This window comes from Panthera pardus, unplaced genomic scaffold (assembly GCF_024362965.1).
Source record: "Panthera pardus isolate Hobbes unplaced genomic scaffold, ASM2436296v1 HiC_scaffold_10, whole genome shotgun sequence".
NCBI classification, from domain to species: Eukaryota; Metazoa; Chordata; class Mammalia; order Carnivora; family Felidae; genus Panthera; species Panthera pardus.
The window spans coordinates 42,942,163-42,965,271 of record NW_026526655.1 but is presented as its reverse complement, the minus strand read 5'-3'; the positions used below and the strand labels follow the sequence as shown (position 1 = coordinate 42,965,271).

Below are 23,109 nucleotides of genomic sequence, written 5' to 3'. Positions count from 1 at the left end.
TTCAGGTCTTCTGCCCATTTCTTCACTTGATTTTTTTGTTTTTTGGATGTTGAGTTTGATGAGCTCTTTATTGATTTTGGGTACTAAACCTTTATCAGATACAGCATTTACAAATATCTTCTGTTCCATAGGCAGCCATTTAGTTTTGTTTATTGTTTCCTTTGCTTTTATCTTGATAAAGTCCCAATAGTTCACGTTTGCTTTTTGTTTCCCTGCCTCCAGAGATGTGTCTAGTAAGAAGTTGCTATGGGTATGGTCAAAGTTGTTGCTTATCTTCTCCTCTAGGATTTTGTTGGTTTCCTGTTGGCTTAGGTCTTTCATCTGTTTTGAGTTTATTTTTTGTTTATGGCGTCAGAAACTGGTCCAGTTCCATTCTTCTGCATGTCGCTGTCCAGTTTTCCCAACACCATTTGTTGAAGAGACTGTCTTTTTTCCATTCGGTATTCTTTCCTGCTTTGTCGAAGATTAGTTGACCACATAGCTGTGGGTCCATTTCTGAGTTCTCTGTTCTGTTCCATTGATCTATATGTCTGTTTCTATGCCAATACCATACTGTCTTGGTGATTACAGCTTTGTAGTATAGCTTGAAGTCTGGAATTGTGACGCTTTCCTTTCATTTTCAAGATTGCTTTGGATACTTGGGGTCTTTTGTGGTTCCATACAAATTTTAGGATTTTTTTTTCTAGTTCTGGGAAAAATGCTGGTGGTATTTTGATAGGGATTGCATTAAATATGTAGATTGCTTTGGGTAGTATAGACACGTTAACAATGTTTGTCCTTCCAATCCAGGAGAATGGAATATTTTCCCATTTTTTTGTGTGTCCTCTTCAATTTCCTTCATAAGTTTTCTATAGTTTTCAGAGTACAGATATTTTACCCCTTTGGTTAGGTTTATTCCTAGGTATCTTATAGTTTTTGATGCAATTGTCAATGGGATCAATTCCTTGATTTCTTTTTCTACTGCTTCATTATTGATGTATAGAAATGCAACAGATTTCTGTACGTTGATTTTATATAATTAGTTTTAAATGTTTCTTTTAGAAAAAAAAACCTCCCTGTGGTTATTGGATAATTCAGATCTAACGGTTTTTATTAAATTTCTGAAAATATAGCTACCTGGTAGCTGGGAAGGATCTTTTGATGTCTGACAATAAAAAGAGTGATGGTAGGAAAAAGGAGAACTGTAGATCATAGTGAAATTACACCCAATATCCAGCAGTCTCCCTTTCTCTGGTTAATTTCAGGGGCAACCCCATAAACTAAGATATTGCTCTCCCCCATCCATCCTGGAAGGGGGCTTTTTTATGTAGCAATTTGAAATTATTGATTTAAAGTCCTTAGGAAATTTTATTTTTCAAATAAGGGCACACTCACCAGAATACACTGTTTTTCTCCGCATGTCACTGAGGTTTCGGAGATAATTAGCATGCAGTGGACCTCAGGGAACACAGCTAATGCCTCTGCTTTCTCAGAGCTTCAAGTGGTTACAAGCAGGTTTCTCCTTAACAAAGGACGTCTTGCCCCTTGTGCTAAATCTGTTCCAGTTTTTACCCCCAACCCTGAGCTCTGAAGGCTGAGTTTAGAATCCAAAAAGATTGAGCCCTGTTTTTTTTCCCTTTAGTACCTCATTACTGGCAACAAAGCGTTGAAGAATCAGGGTGTGGGCTGGCAATTTTGCCATGATGTTTGGCATTGCAGGGTGCAAACTTGCCTTTTGTCACCTGCAGAAAGTTCGGGTTATTGACAGGAGTAGGTATTCTTTAAATGGAACTTAGAAATGGGATACTCATATCCTATGCTTATTTTACCAAAAATACTAAACCCGTTAGACACCCAAGAGGTCTGCAGGTAGCCCACAGGTAGCTAGCAACTCGGAGAACAAGAAGTGGTGCTTTCCCATTAGAGAACGTATAGCCATCTTTCAGTGTGATTGGCGACTGTCTCCTTGTTACATTAACTACGCAGCATCGGGGCGATCTTTCCACACACTCACTAGGAAGCCAGAAAACACTCCTTACATGTTCTGGCAAGGTGATTTTTGTGTTCTGTATTTCCCTAAGAAGGTTTTTGTGCTTCTTCTCGAGGCAAATCCAATCCAGTTACTACTAGCTTTCTATTCTGTGTGTGCCTCAGGACAGGGACAGGAGTCGGGCACATAGAGTGTCTCTCTGTGGGGCAGGAGTCAGAAACTGATGGTCTGTGTCTACACTGCATCCAGGCAGCGGACAGTCGTGACTGGCTCGCACGATACTTAAAATGATTTGAGCTAGTTGCCAACAGTGAAAAGCCAGCAGGTTTTCATGATAAAAGGATAGCAGAATTTGGGCCTTTCTTGACTGCCTCTGGACATACGATAAGGGTGTCCCATCATGCCCACAGGTGACAAGTTTGCCTCAACTGGTGCCACCACCTCGAATCATTTTACTCATGCGTGAGCCCCATGGGCATTTGAGTTTGTGCCCACTTTCAAAGCCTTTGGAAGAAGCTGCTGCCTGCAGCATACATCTTGGTGACTGAGAGCTGGCCTGGGGGGTTTTCCTTGTTTGCTTGCCCGCAGAAATGGAGACGCCAACATTTGTGTGGCCTAGCTCCTGTTTTCCTCAAGAAGATGATTTTGTAGGTGTTATATTCAGAGGCTAGGTTTCTATGTCCTCAAGATTCACCCTATTTCTTGAACCTCCACACTCCCCCAACGCCCCATGCTGATCGGATATTTGCTCATTTCTTCAGCCTATGAGAGGATGTGTCCAGGCAGGGACGATGCTAGCAATTTCTCTAGCCGGGCACAGGGATACGACTGCTTTTACTTAAAGATTTTGAGGCAGACTTGTTGTGCCGTCTTTGAATAAGCTGATTCCAGTACCTATCTTTGTTGACAGCTTGCCCTTATTAAACCATGCCCAAAGTGAGCCTTGCGGCTACTGACAATGGTCGATACCAAGGAGCTTAGGAGCCCCTCTGTGGCCTCAGCAGACCTGAATAATAGTCTCTCCACAGCTCCCCGGGAACCGGGAGCTGTTTTTTCCTTAGCCTCGGAATGACAATCACCAAAATCATTTATAAAGTGCAGCTGTACCTGATGCCGTATAAGGGACGATAAATGAAGTTAATACTATACCATCTGAGCGCTTGTAAAGTGATTCATAATTAAGCACAGTTGGGTGATATCGTTAGGCATCTGTCTTGGCAGCAGCATAGATTTCAGACTGGGGTGAAGCACCGATTCTGACATTCAGAAGTTACATAAACTTGCACAAGTCTTTTAATTTTGTGAACTTCAAAGGAAAAATAAATTCTAACACGAGTGAGAACTTAGGGCTGTTACGGACTCTGGAGATCCCCCCTCCCTCCATCTTACTCGTTGGAGTAAATTAAATTGAAGAGTTTCAGCTGCAAAAAAAAAAAAACAAAACAAAACAAGCAAACCAACGGTACCGTCCTAATAGGATTTGTGTGATTAAATGAGAGGGTGCTTGTGCTCAGCATGTGGTCGGGGCACAGCACTGCTGACCCCACGAGTACCTAGCCTGGCATTAAAGTGAGCTGGTAGAAATGTTGGCTCCCTCTCCCTGATGCTTGTGCCTTACTGCTTTGGACACTAAGAGTTGTAGCAAATAGTTGCATTGCCCAGTATGTATTTAATGAATCAACCTTACGGTGCAAAGTCTTGACAGGGATGAATGTCAAGTTGTTTTGCTAAAAGTGTGGCTTCTTAATTGGGGCAGTTTGTGTGAAGAATTAAAAATAATTGTAGTTTCGAATACTGCAGGATGATGCGGTGGTTAAAACAAAAATAAGAAGGATGCATCTTAAGGATGTAATAATGTAATAATGTGAGTTACTGCCTGTTCTCTTTAGGAATGAGTTCCTGGCTGCACAAGTCTTTATGTGGATGCCCAGATCGGGCAGAATACAAAGGTCACAATGCCAGTGTCTTCGGAAACTTGCTCTGCAGTGTCACAGCCTTGGTTTTTAGAAAAAGATTCGTGGTTGCTATGGAACTGTTAATAATGATTGCTACCTGTACCTCGATCCCTCAGACTCCCAGTCTCCAACATAAAATCATTTAGACCCGGGCTGTAGGGCAGTAAACAAACTTTCAAGCAAGAATTAACTGGGCTTGGGCATTCGTGTCTTAATGCAGGAAATGACTTTCATTATAACCTTTACTTACACTAGGAGCTTGGCTATATTGAAGGAGCCCCTAGTCTCTTGATAGTGGACTCAAACGCACGAGCAGTGCCAAAACCAGGAGCATTTTGGGTTATCACACAATGCATGTGAAAAGTTTTTATTTTGTGCACAACTGGCCTCAGTGTGGGTCTTTTCACGTATAAGATGAAATTCAGCCATGTACTAGATGCCTAAGTGGAAAGAGGAAAATATTCCTGTTGGAATATATATGTCTGTATATTTTAAAAATAAAATCTTGTAGTAAAGTGACATCTTTGCTATATCTCTGTGAGATTTGTGATCCATGTAATAGACGCTTCTTACTCCTGAATTATATTTCCGAGATACGGATCTCAGTGCTTATTAATGCATAACCAATCTTTGGGGGAAAACTAATCCAGCTCTTGAGCTCCAGGCACATAAAGTTAGGGATGGGTTATTGGGTGGGTGGAAAGAAGACATATCGAATTTGGGGACTTTTTAGCCTCACCGGTATGCAAATAATTCAACAATAATTCAGAATAAATAGCTTCCATTTCCTCAACTGCTGCTTCCTCTAATCCCTATAGTATGTGTTTTCCAACAATGATCTGGCCTCATTCACTGCTTTATTGCTTAGAATCGTAATGCTTTGAATTTGGAACACAGAATAAACGTTTGTCAGTAAAATCTAAAAAGATTTAAGGGTAGCTTTTCACTGACATGCAGATAGTTTATAGGAACAAATGGCAGCAGCATTTTTGGAAAGGAGATGTAAACATCACATTAGCCCTGGATCCCCCAACTCTGACTGCAAGAAGTGACAGTAACTTCATAAAGGTTAAACAGGCATGTTTAGGTCCCGGAGTGAAATTAAGTCTTCTACCCAGTCCACGGTTCTGCCGAAGACAAAGGTTTATCTGTGTGAATAAACTGAATGCACAGTTCAATAAATTCATGTTTGCAGGGCTACTTAAGGTATTATAAGATCTGGTACCAAACAATAAAAATGCAGATGGAACTATCAAATTTATCAAGCTGCCGCAATAAATTCAGATGCTCTCCAGAGCTGGCAAGGTGATGTCAAGAAAGTTAAACTTGAAGAACGAGACCTGGATTTCTAAATGAGATCAGGGGGAAAAGAAAGCAGAGTTAATAGGGGACATCAAGACTGAGACAATCGACATCACAGCTACGTTTGGAGGAGAGTTTACAAATCAATTCTTTCTGCTTGTTCTAAAATTGCTCTGCCGAAAAAACGGACATCGTTACACACTTTTCATGCTCTGGTTTATTTAGTCTTCTTTAACACAGCCATCGTTAGTTCAACAATCTAATGTTTGAGGTACATTACGGCAAATAGGGACACAGCTGTATAGGTTAGGCTATCAATACCTTGAGCCTGTTTTTCCTTTTAGGAAACAAAGCATTGTTTGTTAATACTGTCTTGGGTTACTTATATTTGTCAGGTTACTTATAGTGAGTGGTACACACTAAAGGTAGGGAATTTGTTCCCTGGCACAATTGCCTCTACACTATAATTTAGTCGTGTTCTCAAAACATTAGCATTCTGTAATCAAAAATAGAGAAAGCAATGTTTTAGTATAACATTAGACCGGAGTAAAAATTATCCCGGCCGAATAAGGGTGCACAGATACATAACACTAGCATGCTTTTGGAAGAATCCTATTAATATTCTGTGAAATTAATATATAAATAAAATATGACCTAGAATGAAATTACCATCATATACAAAAGGAAAAAACAACCCTTCCCTTCTCAAACCTGTTGCTTTTAACATCTTACACACCTACATTACATCATTTAGAGTGTAAAGGTCATTTTAAATTTGGAAAGCATGAAAGAGTCGTCTGATCGAACTCCCTACAAAAGCCAGTACATATTAATTTCAGAGATTTACGTTCGTTCCGGTGTTAAAGATACGGCATCCTTTTAAACCTCCTTGGTGAAAGATCTGTAATGTCTTTTATTTATTAAGCAAAATGCAGCTTTAACACAGTAAACTATATTTTTATATTATTTGAAAATATTAGAAGATAAAAATATTGTGAAGATATAACATGTTGTTCAAGGATATACGAAACTCTTTAGAATTGTTATTTAAGGAAAAGAGTACTTGAGTTAATACAGTAAATATTTTACTTCTAAGCACATGGCTTTTCTAGGCTTTCATTCCCTTTGGCATTCCTTCTTTCCCGTTTCTCTTATTTTCCAACTTCTCCCTCTTAGTTGTCTTTTTCTGATAGTCCTGACTTTCCTAGATCTTACTTGATTAGCTGAATATTACAGTCTTTCAATGTTTTCATTTGAAGTTAAAACATTGGTTTCTATTAAGTGAATAAGCGACCAGACTGTCTCTTCTACCTTTTTTAAAAAGTGTGTGTTTTTTTCTTATAATATAAAGTAGGTATGTCCTTAGCTTAAATACATATGTATATTATGTATCGCACACTTGAAATACAATAATTAGCTTCACAGAGTTCAGTGGAAATTCAACATAGCGCTGGTACACTATTCGGCAAGCCTATGGAATGACAAGAAATGAATCCCATCTCGTGACTAGTATCTCAAGTAGCCTCTGGTTTTTCTAACTAAGCCAGATTGGTCAGCGTTTTGCAGCTGCCCCTTCTCTTCTTCCATGCCATCTTGGAGAAATTCTACAAAAATAGAACCAAAGAACAAGTTGGAAGCGACGCTCCTGACAGGTCGCCTTCATGGTAGATCTTGGTCTGTCTGTGCGCTGCTCCTATGGAGTGAGTGAGGGCTGCTTGGACAACAACACGGTAGTGAGTGGGTAGTGCGGACACATGCAGGGCTTTGTTTCCAGACTCTGGTTACCCGCCGGAACGGAAGCACAGGCCGGGCCCGGCAGGCTGCGCGTTTAGGCGGTCTGGTCCACCTGGAGCACGGCAGGCTGGCCCGGGCTTGCATCCGACTGCTCTGCATCCTCAGAGGTCAGCAGGTAGCCTCCCTCGTAGCGAACCTTCTGTGCTTGTTCCAGGGCCACCGACTCCTCCTCTTCATCTTCCACGATTGTCAAGTCGATGTTGCTATCCCTGCCCGAGTTACTCCCTCTGGAGGCCTCCCTCTCTGCATCCTCCTCCTTGCTCTTGCCTTCCACCAGGGCACCGGTGAGGGACGCTTCAGAAAGACCCTCTGCAAATGAGCTCTCCTCGTGGTCATCTGGCATCTGCTCGCTGCTAGGCGTGTCTTCTGACTTGGTCTCGTTTTCTGCAGGGCCTTCTCCCTCTCGGACTTTCTTCCGGCCAAAAGTGAGGGGAGAAACCTTGAAGGGGGAGCTTTTCCCTGAGGATATTTTCTGGTGATTGGAAGTGAGAGATTTCTTAATCTTCTCTCTCCTCTCTACAGACACGATCTTTGTCCCCAGCTTGTTCATTTTTTTCTCGATGTTCTGGCGAGAAAACGCTTTCTTGAGGCTATCTACTTTCCGGAGGCTGGATCTTTTTATTTTCTCTGCCCTGCTTTCTTCCATCTTTTCCTCTGCACTGTCTTCCAGGGTCTCCTCATCGTGGGGCAATTCATCATCTGATGAGAGGTCCACCGTGTGCAAGGTTTCCTCCAAGGACTTGTTTTCATCAGCAAGCTCCTCCTTCTCTTCCGCTGGGCTGGAAACTGGCTCTTTCACAAACACACTGGCAGGGATCTCATTTTCTTCCTGAAAAGATGGACAATGTAGATAGATTTCATGTTAATAACAGATGTTACAAACGGTCCTGAGCTGCTGTCATTTGCAGTGTGTATCTTTCTGGCACATGGGGATGACAGAAACCACACGTTTGTGGCTTCAGTTTTCTAGAATATGAAGAGTGAATTCTAAACTGGTCAAGTCATTCCCCTGAGGCTGGATAAGGGCAAGGGATGCTTATTGGGAATATTATGAGGGCAGATGACAAGGGCTCTATCAGTGACGGGCAGGGGAGGAAGTGGGTTGTGGCTCTGACAGACCAGGAAGTTGCCTAGATAAAGGAGCTAAAGTAAGTTACTGTGAACCCAAGAGGCCTCTGTCTCCCATCTTCCTTTAATGTCAGGTGGCTCTGCTCCTGCCAAAATCCCACTGGAGGTGGAGTTAGAAGATAAACGATGGGGGCAAAGGAGAGAACTGGGAAGTCCTCAAGAGTCAGGCACCATGTAAACCCTTGATCAGGTTTCCTCCCCCGCTAGGAATCAGAAGGAAAAGTGTGGTCAACCTTGGTATCTATTCAGAAGTGCACACTAATTTTTCTGATGACATGATTTTAGAGTAAGAGAAGGCAGGGCCAGCCTCACTGGGGGCCCACCCATGAAGTCCTGCGGTTCAGGATATCCTATGTGGGCATTAATAAGGACAGGACACATACCATGGCCATTCTTAGAGGAGCAAGGGAGGTCTCTGAAGCAGCTTATCAAGGCTCTCTTGTTAAACAGGGCTTCCTTGGACAAGAATACTTAGATCCCCCACCTGGAGCTAAGAGTGAGGACAGAAGCTCAGGAATCTGTCCCTTTCCCTGCACTATTCCCAGCATACCTCTTCCCTCAGTCTGTGGACACAGAGGCAAAGGTCTGACCCTCTCTGTGTCTCAGGGAGCAGAGCCTGAGAACTGGCCTCCAGAGTTCAAGGGCAATGGTGTTCCACTTCTTCTAAGCGGGTAGATTTGCTTTCAGGTAGCTTGGGTCACACAGAACAGCAATCCCTTTCTTTTTAATTTTAATTTTTAATTTTTTTTTACTGTGTATTTATTTTTGAGAGAGAGAGAAAGAGAGAATGTGAGCAGGGGAGGGGCAGAAACAGAGGGAGACACAGAATCCGAAGCAGGTTCCAGGCTCTGAGCTGTCAGAACAGAACCCCACGCGGGGCTCGAACTCATGAGCTGTGAGATCGTGACCTGAGCCAAAGTTGGACACTTAACTGACTGAGCCACCCAGGGGCCCAAGGAATCCCTTTCTTTTTTAAAATTTTTCTTTGAATATTGGAAAATGAGAGCTGGCCAGCAAGGTGTCTTCACATTTTCATCGAAAGAACCAGCACAGTGGAAAGAACGTGTAACAGAAGCCTGAGTCTCAGTCTTTACTGTACTGCTGAGTGCCTGTGTGGCTTTCAGCAAATTATTTGATCTCCTTGGGTCTCAGTTTCTCCCAAATATGAACAAGAGGACTTGACCTCGATTAGCAACTTTCAAACCACACTCCCAGGGACACTCGGGGTTCTGTAGGAATGCCAAGGTGGGCCAGGCTTCAGAGCCCCACTTCCTCCTTAGCTTCAACCTTACCAGATTATACGGTGGACTGCCCAGTAAATTCCCAGTTTGAAACATAACTGGATTTTGTGCATTTACAAGTCTGTCTGGGATCTAGACTTCAGGTGAGGTTCATGTTAACAGTAAGAATTTCCCTTCTTTTAATTGAGCGAAAAGTCAATGACATTGGGGTTAGGGTCAAACACATATTCTAAGAGTGTACCTGCATATTTTTTAACTTTTTGCCTATAGAAACTAAATGAACAAAGTTTTGATACAGAGAAACCTAGAAGTCCCTCTCCTTATTAACCACTGAACAGAATAGTTACGCTATTCTGGAAAAAATACAGCCCCGTGTCTCCCTCTTTTGCACATACACTCATACCACAGTCCATTCCATAAATTGGTTAGAAACAAGGGATAACATCTTGGATAGAGGTTAATAGAAAATCTGGTTATATAGAACCTTTGTTAGAGTAAAGAAATCACAGATTCTGTTTCCCAAAGCCCTCTCCACAACCACCCATTTTTAATGTCATAAAGACGGTCAGGAACGTAGTACGACGGACCAAGTAAAAAAAATCGGAAAGAAACATGGCATTCCCACGAGTCATTTATGACCTCGACTTTTCCAGAGAGCAACTTTCCCATGTTTCAAGTCTCAACTTGCCTCTATCTTGCTGGCACGTACTCCCCATGAGGGTGGCAATTTGGGTCTCTTGTTCACTGTTGTGCCCCCGTCACAATAGTTCCTGGCAGCTCAACAGCTATTTATTGAATGAACACATGGTGGTTAAGGTGGCTTTCTAAGAAAGCCTGGAGAGAGTGGCCGGAATAGAAATTGCCCCTCCGCTGGGTAGGCCTGAGGACTACAAAAGAACGGGTTTCGCTCTTCTAAGGAAGTTTGGTGACTGCTGCTGCCACTGGGAAATGAGAACCGAGGCCTAAGGGACGCTGCGGTTTCCGTTTCTAAGGAAGGAGGTTATTCTCAGTGGATGAGCATCACTGACAGGGAGGCCGACTACAGCAACAGCTAAGGCCCTGATGCTTGGTCCAGAAGCAAAATTACTCCTGGGGTTTGACAAAAGGCTTGGGAGGGTTTGACAGGAGCTGCCTGCAGGAAAGGAAGAAACTAAGAACTCAGTGAAAAGTTAAGTCCTCAGTGAAGGAAGCAGAAATTCAGGGGAAACTACAAAAATAAGCCTTGGTTCCCAGAGAAAAGGTACAACTCGTATGCCTTAATCTCTCCGGGTAATCACAGGAATACCCTGCTAACGTCCCTTTCTTCAGCCTTAACAAAAAGGTAGACATATTGACCGTGCTTCCGAAAGAATTCAGCAATCCTGCGTTTTTTTTCTTAAATGTAAAGTCTGTTATTACAAAAGCACAGCTACTGTTGAGCGGGAGACTCCTGTCCCTCTCTCTCGGCACATGTCCGTCAAGGACAGGTTTGAGGAGAGCGCGCTGTCAGGGGAGGCAGCGGCCTTGTGTGGTAGATACCACACGCGTGAGGGCAGCTGAGGGACGGTGGGAAACCACCGAACTCTTCTATCCAACGCCTGGGACGTTTACACGAGGGCTCTCAATGCCGGCTATGAAAATAAACCCAGTGGGAACAGACACAATCCAGACGAGCTGGCTGTGTCTTTACAAAAGTGGGAACGAGTGAGATATCTCTTTTTTTGGCTAACTGCTTTATGCTTCTGCTGTCATTTTAATTGCTCGAGCAGTTCGTTGTGTTCTGTCTACTGGACAGTGTCTATTTTGTGGCTGCTCATGGCATCCAGTCTGAGGGCAAGCCCCTTCCTGTCACACAGGAATGGTGGATGTCTAAGCACACGGAGGCCTTACCTTTCCTCTCTGTTTTTTTTGTTTGTTTGTTTTTTTTTAGAAGCAACAAAATACTGACACCCTTCAAAAATCTCCATTTTTGTTTCAACTGAACGTACGCGTCGTGTCGGGCTACAACGTAAGCGCTTTGCTGGCGGATATTCAACTGGCATGTCATGGCGGTACGTCCTCTATACCAACACGGTCCACAGGCACCCAATCTGACCTGTGCCCGTGCTCTGCTCAGTCCTCTCACACAGGCCTCATGGAAACACTTGAGACTTCACCTGTCTACGGGGAAAGGGACACTTCTGCCCGCTTCAGCCTCCTGTCGTAATGGTTCTGATCTGCTTTCTCTTACAGATTCCAATCTTGACAGCTCTTTCCAGGGGGAGGATCAACTCTACTTCCTCCATTCTATCACCGCTTACCTAGGCTAGTGACTCATAGATCTGCTTAGGGCCTGTGACTCCCTAACAGGGCACCAAGAATCCCTCGTGGGCTGGCGCTGACTTCTGGGGCCCTTCTACCCGGCAGAGGCCCCCCAGAAGCAGCTGACAGTTTGCTCTACAGATTTATTTTCCAAAAGATACTCGGCCTGCCACTGACACAGCTGCTCTGGGTTCTGACCTTTCACAAGAACCCTTAGGAGTTTTTCAAAGGAAGGGAGAATTAAACGGCACACTTCAAACCTATATGAATGATGTGCTTGCAGCACTAAAGAGAAAAGGAAGGAAAGAACTCTCCAGAAGTGGCGTTTTTCCTTACACTTCAGCTTGTTTGCTATTTCTATTGATTCTCGTGAACTGGCTGTCCCAGTCGCGCATGTAGATACCAGCACAGAGAAGCCTGCCAACACGCTGAGCACTTCTTGTGTTGGAGTTCGCGGAAGCAAATCTTTGCACATATATAGATGCATACGCTTTAAAGGAGATTCTATGACTCGCGTTAGAAAAGGAAGCCGACCGTAAAAGCTTGACTAAGGGGAGAGAAGCCAGCAGTGTGTTCTTGGGTCACAGACTTATCATCCCTGTTGTTAGACGAAAAGAGCGAAGCCTGTCATAGACCCAGAGGGATGTGGTGGCATCCTGGAGGGATAGGAGGACCATAAATTTGTGTCCACGGGATGCTTTATCCAATAATCTCTAAATACTAGTTATTAAAATGGAACTATGCCCACCTGACATTCTGATTTATAGGTCTCTTTTACACACTGATGGTTTTCTCCAATTTGTGTTTCTGAGGTATAGATTGCCAAGTGGATAAAGCCATTGATTAGAACTGCACCCCTAAGGCAGCTGTCGGTAGAATCAGCAAGTCATAAGAATAAAATGCATTAGTTATAATCCCTGAGCAGTCTTTCACATTGTGGAGGATTTAAAAGTTTCATTATTTTTCAGTGTTACCAAGGGTTCAATTCTTTTTTAAGATCACACCGGTTAGGTATTCTTTGCTACCCACAAAAAAAAAAAAAAAAAAAGCAAAAAAACACCAAACAAAAACCAAAACAAAACAAATCATTCTGAATTATTTAAAAGCTGACGCAGAAAACCCAGTAAGCATGAACTTTGCCATAGTGGGAATACAGTGTTTGTTTTTACTCATTTTACAGTTCAACTCTATAATTCCTATTATTAATAAAATGAAACCTTGCTAGTCACTTTCTCTGGGCGTCTGTTTCTTTGATACAAAATGAAGTTAAGCTAAATGATTATTAAGGTACTTTCCAGCTCCAAGATATTTGATTTTGTGATATTAATGTAAATCCCATGAACAATAACTAAAAAATCATAGACGCGATCTCCTAAAGCACTAACACCAAACATGCTTTGTTTCGTACAAGGATTCAAACCACAGGACCTGAGCTGCACCGGACAATGCTTTTCACTCAATTCCAACAGACACAGATTTGCAAAACAAGGGAAGGGGCCACATTTACCTGGAAGGACTGCATCTGACAAACAGTCCAGTTTTTTAACAAATGAGAAAAAGTAAGGATTCTTTTGAAGAAACAATCAGTTATTCACTTAACAGGCCCGAGGCTGCGCTGACATTCAATAAGTGTAAATAATAACAATAAGAGCAAGTATTTGGTCTCAGAAACTAAAAGGGCACGGGATAAGGAGCGCATCAAAACCGATATCCCATTATGGGAACATTAATCAATGGGACATGAACATGGCGAGTTGTCATATTAAGGTGTCTTTGATTTCCTATGTTGCCATTTCTTCTACATCTGTAATAATTTAACAGTTTTCAGAGCAGTGGTTTGGGATAGAGAAAGTACAGTCTTTAAAAAAAAATCAACTTGAAAATAGTCTGAGGATGTTATACTTTTAGCACTGTTCTAAAATTCTGATCTCATTGAAGGAAGCCAAATGATGACTATTTGAACACATTTATAGGCCTGATTCTCTACGAATGTATCCACAGCAAACACCCAACCTCTACTCTTTTCACCCAATTTCACAATTTTATGTGGACGAAAGTGTAAGCTGTCCAGGCGGAGTCTCATTTTGTTCCCTGGATTTGAAGCCATTCCCACACCGCTTTTTCGGGATAATCATTACTAGAACCTTAAGGCATAGGTGGGCGCCACACCCTCAGGGCCAGTTAGCTGTGAAACGCTAGGCTCATGAATCAACAGAGAAAATTTCCTTTTGATGGTAAATGCACTGATTTTCTGCGTAAACTCTATTTTTAGTTAAAGATAGCCATGCTTACGGGCAAAGCATGAGTCTTGTTAGTTTTTAGCATTTGCTTTTTGATCACCAACCCCTTTCAGTCTTATGTCATTTACACTGGGTCCTGTCACAGTATTTTGAGGTCAAACATTGATCTTAGGCTATCCTAAAAACTATATATAAAAAGAAAACCTGCTAAGTTTAACAAGGATTTTACAATTTGCTTCATCACTCAAAGGGAGGTGACTATTCTCGAGTTTTAGGTGCCAGTGGCTATAATTTGAAGTAACTGCTAAAGGTAGGAGGGGGCTTTAAAGCCACAACAACCTTGTAAGTTCAGCACACATTGAAATACATAAATAACACATTTTAAATAGGACAAATTAAGGACAAAAGTTGGAATTAAAAATAAAATGCGAACGTAGAAGTGTCTAGTAGACAAACCAACTGAGCAACCAACAACCAAAAAGCACCTGCAGATTCTGGAGGACACGACAGGACCTTACAAACTGGAAACCTCATCTTCTAAACATGACAGTGCTACATCTGCCCAGGTGACAGATTTGCTTTCCTCACTTTCTCGTCTTAAAATTTTTCACATAGGGGCGCCTGGGTGGCTCAGTTGGTTCAGCGTCTGACTTCGGCTCAGGTCACGATATCACGGTTCGTGGGTTCGAGCCCCACATTTGGGGTCACTGCTATCAGCAGAGAGCCTGCTTCAGATCCTCTGTCCCCCTCTCTCTCTCTGTGCCCCTTCCCTATTTGCACTCTCGCTGTCTCTAAAAAATAAATACACATTAAGAACATAAAATTTTCACACCTATTTTTTTGTCTTGAATTAGAAAACCAATGAATTTAGAAGAGGAAAGTCTGGCATTGGATTCAAAGGGAATTGAAAACAACAAATGACCTATGGAGTGGCAACTCGTGTATCCTCTGCCTTCTTACTCTCTCACCCACCCGCTCTCAGCCACACAGTAAAGCCTGCCACTAGAAGGGGCTATTTTGGGTAGGCCCTTTGGGCAGAGTCCTTTGCTCTCATGGTGTATCGGGGATATAATATTGATTTCGACATGGTAGTTGCCATATGATGTATGGCAGGGAATGGAAGAGAGTGTGTGTGCGCGTGCGTGGGTATGTAGCTTTTAATGAGTCCCATCTAAAAAGCATAGGCCTGGCTGTTGTCAGATCTCGAGTAGGGTGGGGTCAGTTTTCACTCAGCAGCCATGTTTCTAAATAAGCTAAAGTATAACCTTCACTGTGTAAATGCATGTCAGATCCACCCAGGAATAGCTTCCATTCCTTGAGTTCTTACACCATGTAACTCACTAACCATTTTAAACAGGTTATTGCATTTATTCCTCACCCTGTGAGAGATACAAAGGGAAAAGCATCCATGTTTAAGAGCATGGAATCAATATGTGAGTTCAAATCCCTGCCTCACTGCTTGACGTTACTAAATAACTTCAAACAAGATATAGATACCTTCGAATTGCAGCCTCCTCATCTGTAAGTTGAGGGCAAATGAGAGAATGCACAGAAGGATACTTAGAGCATGCAGGGCTTACTAAAAGAGCTGACAAATGTTTTGCTCCTATTCATATCCTCAGTGTACAGATGAGAAAACAGAAGCTTGGAGAAGCTGCAAAATGTGCACAAGATCACATAGTTGGCAAGCGGTGAAACTAGCATTTGAACCAGTGTCTATGTGACAAAATAGATCTTCTCAACCCCAACCCCTCGACTGGTACCCTGCGAGCCCCTACTTTAAGAGAAAGAACAACTCTCCATGAAGAGACTGCACCCACATTTGTTTTTGCAAAATAACCACCTTACGATGTCTTGAGAGTTGAGATTTCTAATATCCTTCAGGCTACGAAAGGATCTTACATGGCTTAAGAAAGCTCCAGTTCCTTGCCTTTAGGTCCTTGCTTCCTAACCTGCTCTTTTAAAAAAAAAAAAAAAAAAAAAAAAAAAGGTCCTCGGGGGCGGCTTGTTAAGAGGCGCAGAATGGAGCCTGAATATGTTGCTTTGGATCCTCTTAGCTTCCACCTTGGTCTTGCGCACCCCTGTTTCACCTTTTACTCACTCTATGGAGAATTCCGACCACTTCTGGCTGCAATTTCACACCTGTCAATCCAATGTGACAAAAGAGGAGACCGGGGTATGGCTCAACAGCAGCCTGAGTCTTTAAGTTCCCCACCTGTTGTTTTTTTCAAATGTCAGATTTACAATTCTCTTGAATTTTTACTCACATATCTCTTCCGTCCCTGCCTCCAACAACTACAGAATCCGCGGCAAAATGAAACATAAACCGATCCCGACAAATTATGATCTTCCTCTACTAGATACTTCTTCCTCCCTTAACTAAGGATAGAGGACAAGAGATAATCTCCCTGATTCATACTGGAGGGAGGAAAATTTCCTTTGATGACTCAGATTTAAACATGTCTGCACATGTTTGGTTTTGTTTGGAGATCAGTATTTAATTTAGAAATGCCTTGAGAGCTGAGATTTCTAATATCTTTTAGGCTAATAAAGTAAAGGATCTTATATGGCTTAAGAAAGGCGCAGTCACCGTATCTCTTTTCAGTTCATCTGGTGCATGAAAAGCTATTCCATTTGCATTAAAGGCTAAAAAATGTCTGGGCTGCAAAAGCCTGCAAGGTATAGGAGGACATCAGCTGCCTGAAGCTTTACATCAAGTGCAATTTGGGGAGGACAAAAAAACAGCCAGATGAGTCTTTCCTTTTAAGGAGGGAAAGAGGCTTAGGTTCTAACTTGGCGGAGCAGATTCATTTAGAAAAAAGAAGGCTCCCTCGGCTTAAATTCCAATTTCTAAATCTCCCTTGGGAGATGAAGGCTCTTCTTGTGTGCCTTTCACAATCAAACAGTTGGTTATAGCCTCTCCCCTCCATGGCTTTGAAATCCTCTCCTATTCACATGGTCACAAGGAGACAGCCCTAGGGCAGGCATGGCAATTGCTTCCTGGGCTCTGTGTTGGCTGCGTTCCATTGGGCGGAAGGACTTCCAGCCTTGGGCAGGGCTACCCTTGGATTCACAAATGCCCACCACTTGGCGGAACAACAGCCCCACGCAACCTCCCTGTCCCCAGATACCCTCTTGCTACATTAACTGCATCATTGATGCATTAAAAAAAATTAAGTGGCCTTTTTATTCTAAGGCAACCATCGGAAAGAGAAAATATTCGAGACTAGCCTTTGCAACTAAAACTGATAACACTGCTTTTATTTTACAGTTGTGGCTTCTCTGAGCAATAAGAAGCATACCTCTTGTATCTGTAAAGAGTTATGCTCTGTATTTTTACTGCATTATTTGCCAGAAAATAACAAAGATTGCTTTGGTGACAAGAATCTTAAAGGAAGAGACTAGTTCAATTCTAATGCAATCAGTCTTCAGTACTTGGTTAGCTTCTCAAACATTCGCAGCCGTTAGACAAAGAGAGAAGCAGTCATGAATTTGACTTCTTGATTAAAAAAAAAAAATCAGATGATTATCTCATTTCCACAAAGAGTTAATCAACAGGCACTGAATTAATATGCCCTGTCCAGCTAACAGCTGCAGTCAGAGCCCCAAGTTCATAATGCAAGGAGACACATGAATCTGACTCGGGTGCACGCACCTGCTCACCGTCCCAACCTGCATGGAGTGCGTCCAGGTGCTCCCTAACAAATGAGCCTGGCGTACTAACCTCTGGGGCAACTGCCTTGGGTTTAGGCTGCCGTGACCTGAGAAATTCCCACCCCCGGGTGCGGAGGTCACACTCCTGCTGAAGGCGGATGGGGACAACGCCTGGTGTGTGTGGGATCCCTGACAGGCAGGACAGATGTAGAAGTGGCTGTGAGAGCCAGGCTGACTGAGACCACGAAGGCTGAGGAATCCCAGCTGGGCGGGAGGAGGAGGAGGGGGCACTGACCTGGAAGATGAGCACTTTGAAATGGTTGCGCCTGAGGAGCTGGGCGTGGTTGTTCTCCAGCCGCTTCACCTGCGCGCTCTGCCTGTCCATGCGCTCCTTGACCGCGCGAGTGTGGGCGCTGACCTTGCGGGACTTCTCCAGCAGCTTGCTCACCGTGTTGCTGGTGGAGGCCTGGTATTTGGAGAGCTTGGTGAGGTCGTTCTGGATGCCCTTCACGGAGCCCTCTAGGCTGATCTGCCGCTGCTCCATATTGTGCTGGTTCTCCTGCACGGCATCCAGCATGTTCACCAGCTTGTCCAGGAGCGTGAGCACCGTGACGGCGTTCACCTGCGAGTTGTCCCGGATGGCCTCCTCCGCGCTCCCCAGGTTCAGGCTGGGGCTCGGCGTGGAAGAGGGCGCGAGGCTGGGGCTGGCTGGCTTCTCCTGCCACACGGCAGACCCCGGGTGCTGAAACTTCTCAGCTTGGGCGGCGTCCTCCCCCATGGCTGGACAGGTGGGAACGTTCTTCTCCGGCAAGAAGGACGGCAGCGAGCGGGCAGAAAGAGGCCTGCTGGCTTGAGCTCAGAGCACCGCTCTCCAGGACTGGCAGAGGTTCAGACAGGCAACAACTGGCTACACTGATCAGGGGAACTGCATTCCAGCTGCTCTTAAAAGCCCTACTCCACCCAGTGGGAGGCGAAGGTTACAGAACTGAGAACCACTCAGGGTTCAGAAGCAGGCGCACACTTCCTAACCGCGTTCTCCTCGGCACGGGGCACTTTCCTGCAGGTTTAGCTTTTCTTTCCTACTCTTCTATCCCTTTATGAAAGAAGTTCAAGGCCATGTTTCAATCATGACTTCATCTAGAGGCGGAGAAAAACATGCTAATTTGGCTCAGCTCCACAGCCTCCAATTGGCTAGAGCCAGTAAACTTTTCTCTGGCTGCTTTGCTACAGATGAAACACTGCTTCGTGTGCGTGTGTGTGTGTGTGTGTGTGTGTGTGTGTGTGTGTTCCTGCATACAAGTTATTGTAATGGAAAGTATTGTTTGCACTTGCCCTAGAAGGACTGGTGGGCTGCAGAAGGAATGGTGTCCTACGGGGAGGGGCCAAGTTTAAAAGGTACTTGCAGACAAGCTTGCAGTGTTAATTTTTAATTTTCAGGTGGATGGAAGTAACCCTGATAAGAGCAAGGAAAGTAGCCCAATTCTTATGACTCTTGCGGTTGGGGGTGCAAAAGAAGTTGCAAGTGCCTGAACTTAAGGAATATTCAAATATGTCATGCTGTTACGGACGGTTATCATGTAGTAGAAGGTGAATTTTTGAATGACTAGGTTTTTTTTTAATTTTTTTAACGTTATTTATTTTTGAGACAGAGAGAGACAGAGCATGAATGGGGGAGGGGCAGAGAGAGAGACACACACAGAATCCAGGCTCTGAGCCATCAGCCCAGAGCCCGACGCGGGGCTCGAACTCACAGACTGTGAGATCGTGACCTGAGCCGAAGTCGGACGCTTAACCGACTGAGCCACCCAGGCGCCCCTTGAATGACTAGTTTTTAAAACACAGAGTTTCTTTGGAGAAGTAAAATTGCAAAAGGAAAAACAAACAAACAAGCCAAAGTATGGTCTCTTTAAGAACCTACCATGCCAATTTGGTTTAGCTAATTCTGGATCTGCACTGAGAGATTTTCTCAAATACCTATCTGTGCAAGTCACTTATTGACACGTGCCCAGAAGTGCAACGTCGGGCAGCTTGAGTTGGAGTTTCTGAAGTGCTTCTAATGTTTGACATTTCCAAATTCCTGTTCAGTCAAGTGGCACACCTGTTCTGAAACATGGCCCTCCTCAGCTGAGCCCTTGGGACGTGGGGCTTATTTCCTAAAACGACTTTACATGCTTGAATTGGTTTTAAATGTATCCAGCCTTTGAAAGTGCTTTCAGCAGGAAGTTTGTAATAGGCCTTCTATGAACAGTTTTGAGAGGAACAAATGCCAGCTCATACTGGGTCAGGGATTGATAATGGAAAAGTGCTGTTCTTTGGTGGCAAAATCTATAGGTCAGCCAATCAATCGGCAGGTCATTTGTCATCACATTTATTGAATTTTTGAGTCCCCGCTATCTGCTTAGTTCTAGGTTTGATGAACTATCCAGGGGACATTAGTAAAGCATTCTCTAAGACTACATCTGCTAGTTAGGGAGATGAAGATATTTACAGAGACCCCTATTTCCTCAGATAATCGGTACCCCAAATCCACTTTTAAAATTGGGACAATAAGAGGCGCCTGCGTGGCTCAGTCAGTTAAGCGTCCGACTTTGGCTCAGGTCAAGATTTCAAGGTCCGTGAGTTCGAGCCTCTCATCGGGCTCTGTGCTGACAGCTCGGAGCCTGGAGCCTGCTTCCGATTCTGTGTCTCCCTCTCTCTCTGCTCCTCCCCCGCTCATGCTCTGTCCCTGTCTCAGAAATAAATAAACATTAAAAAAAAATTTAAAAAAAATGTTGACTTTGAGAAGCATGATTTTCTAACAAAATTATACAGTATCATGATACAATGTCCCTTCCCATTTGACTTCTGTGGACAAATATAAAAAGGGTCATTATTGCAAAAATATTTGAGGGCTTCATCAGTTTTCTGAGAGCCTCTCTTAAGTTTTGACATTCAAAACACTCCCTTTTGAAGCACTTATTGTTTCATCATCTGCATGGATTTTGTTTCTTCTTCTTTAAATGTGAACTATTTCCAGCTGCAGACTCTCGTTTGTCAGAAGAGTTGTCCATGATTCAGGGGTTTCTTTAACATTACCCTCATCAACTTCGTGATTTCTTACGTATTCTGAAAGATTTTCAGTTTCACATTATAATCACTTTGCCCTGATTTTGCATTGATTTGCATTGATTTTGCACTGCATTGTTAGACATGGTGTCATCAGTTAGATGAGTGGAGACACTAGACACATGAAGTTGAGGTGGGGAGAGGAGAGAGGCTCCTTGTTAGATAGGAAGAAAGGTTTGCATGTGGGCTTACTTTTTTAAAAGTAATTTTGCATAACACAAGTAACATAACAGTTGTCTATTGCTATGTAACAAACCAGCCTGAAATTCAGTGGCTGAAAACGACAATTGACTTTTATGTCCTCGTGGTTCTGTGATTGATGTGGCAGGGCACAGTTACAATGGGTCATCTGGTTAGACACGCTCGTTCACCTGTAATGGATCCCAGGATGGTCTCAGTCACATGTCTGACTCCTTAGCTGGGTTGACTAGAATGCTGGGATTTCTCTCTCCTCCATCTTTCAGCCTCCAGGGACTCTCCCTCTAGTCTCTCTAGTAGGGAGGCCAAACTTGTTTACATGGTGCCTCAGGATTCCCAGGGAGTGGAAGCAAAATCTTTAGGACCTCTCAAGGCTAGGTTGTGGAACTCTTCCCTTGTCATTTCTACCGCATTCTATTGGTCCAAGTAGGTAGGTCACAGACCAAGCTCAGATTCAAGGAGATAGGAAATAGACACCCCCTCTCTATGAGAGGAGCAGCAGAGGCCCAGGATAAAGGCTAAGCCTCATGGGACAGATTGTTGTAGCCATCTTTGGAAACAATCCACCTCAACAAGAATACATTCTTCTTTCAAAATTCTGTTATGAGTAAAGCTGAGGGCCCTTTCCATCACCATTTTCATCCCATTCGCTTTCACCTCTTATCAGAAGTAATCATCTTTATGGATTTGGAGTATATCTTTTGGAAATTATATTTATATGTGATCACAAGTGAATAGTTTTATGTTGTGATGTAATTTGCTTTCTCGTACAACTTTATAAGCAATGGCGACTATGAGGAGCTATGTAATGGGGACCTGTCCTATGCAAAATGGCATGGAAGTACATGATGACTTTGACACAAATTCTAAGGGCATCAAAAGTTTGTACAAGGAAAGAACAAAGGCAATAAAGGAAAGCACTGGTGATAGGTTAGAATTTGAGGTAACCCTGAGTAGCCACACTCACCGTTTAGTTGACCTAAGTTAAGTCCTATTTCTGTCTGGGAGAAAATAGTGACATTTAGCAATCAACTCTTGGAAGACATTTTTGAAAAATTAAGTCTACTCATTACATACTAATGTGTTCCTTAGAAATTAGGTATGAGACGTTAGCCTTGATAAAATGGAGGGGCGCGTGGATGGCTCAGTCAGTTAACCGTCAGACTCTTGATTTCTGCTCAGGTCATGATTTCATGGTTCCATTGGTGAGATTGAGCCCGTGTTGGGCTCAGCTCTGACAGTGCAGAGCCTGCTAGGGATTCTCTCTCTCCGCCCCTCCCCGACGTGAGTGCACACGCTCTCACTCTCAAAATAAATAAATAAACTTAAAAAAAATAGACTTGATACAATGGCATATAGAAGTCTCCTAGAGGTATCTGAACATGTGAAAGGGACCTGTTTAAGAAGAATTGGTGCGACAGCAAATTAGGCAGGTAGACAAATATGGGGTATGGACATTAGGTTTGGTGCTGGAATGGGGTACTGTGAGTCACAACAGGGTATGATTAGGGATCTAAATCCCCCAACAGACTCAGTAAGGTTTGGTTAATCTTTTAGCATAATCTCTGTGCCAGAGGCAGCTCAATGGCCTTCTTGGTTGGCCTTTTCCATTTAAACTCATATGGCCTTTTCCATTTAAACTCTTAAGGCCAAGAATCCTTCATTCTTGGTCTTACTAGTGTGACAACCATAAGAGTCCGAGAATGATGATCCCACAGAAAAGAAAGCCCTTCTCCTCAATGGCTAAAGAATCAGAGAAGCTAAGCTGGCCACTCTGTATATCTTCTCCTTTGAACTCCATAGTGGTATTCAAAGCCTTTCAAAGACTGAGTTGCCTCTTGAGCAGGAGGTTGTATGATTCTATTAACATGATGAAAAGAAAGAACCTGATGACATGTTGGTTTTTTTCTCAAGGAAAGAAGAGGAGAGAAGGAAAAGAAAAGAAAAGGAAGGTGTCTTCTAGGAGGAAGAGGAATATTTTCACCTTTTTATTCTTCGTGATGAAAACTCTACCACCTACCATATACTTGTGACGTCTCCTTTATGTGGGTAGCTCCTGGCTAAGAAGCCAGGAATTCTCCATTGATCTTTTATATTTATGAATGTCTTTTGAGCAGCTATACTGACAGTCTTTTGTTCTGGACTATATTTTCAAGAATGAAGAGTGAATAACCTTGGAAAACAGAGATAGTAGCAGAGGATGGAGAAGGAGCAGAGGGTAAGATTATTTAATGTCCAGTATA

The 23,109-nt window shown here is 43.3% G+C and overlaps 1 protein-coding gene across 1 annotated transcript; it reads right to left on the bottom strand.

The window, feature by feature from the left end:
- Nucleotides 1-5,427: 5,427 nt before the first annotated feature.
- Nucleotides 5,428-18,659, bottom strand: CAVIN2 (caveolae associated protein 2). Its single transcript, XM_019462738.2, has 2 exons — nt 17,859-18,659; nt 5,428-7,849 (listed from the first exon to the last, which is right to left on the bottom strand). The coding sequence occupies exons 1-2, from the start codon at nt 18,339-18,341 to the stop codon at nt 7,055-7,057; spliced, it is 1,278 nt and encodes a 425-aa protein (XP_019318283.1). The 5' UTR covers nt 18,342-18,659; the 3' UTR covers nt 5,428-7,054.
- Nucleotides 18,660-23,109: the final 4,450 nt, after the last annotated feature.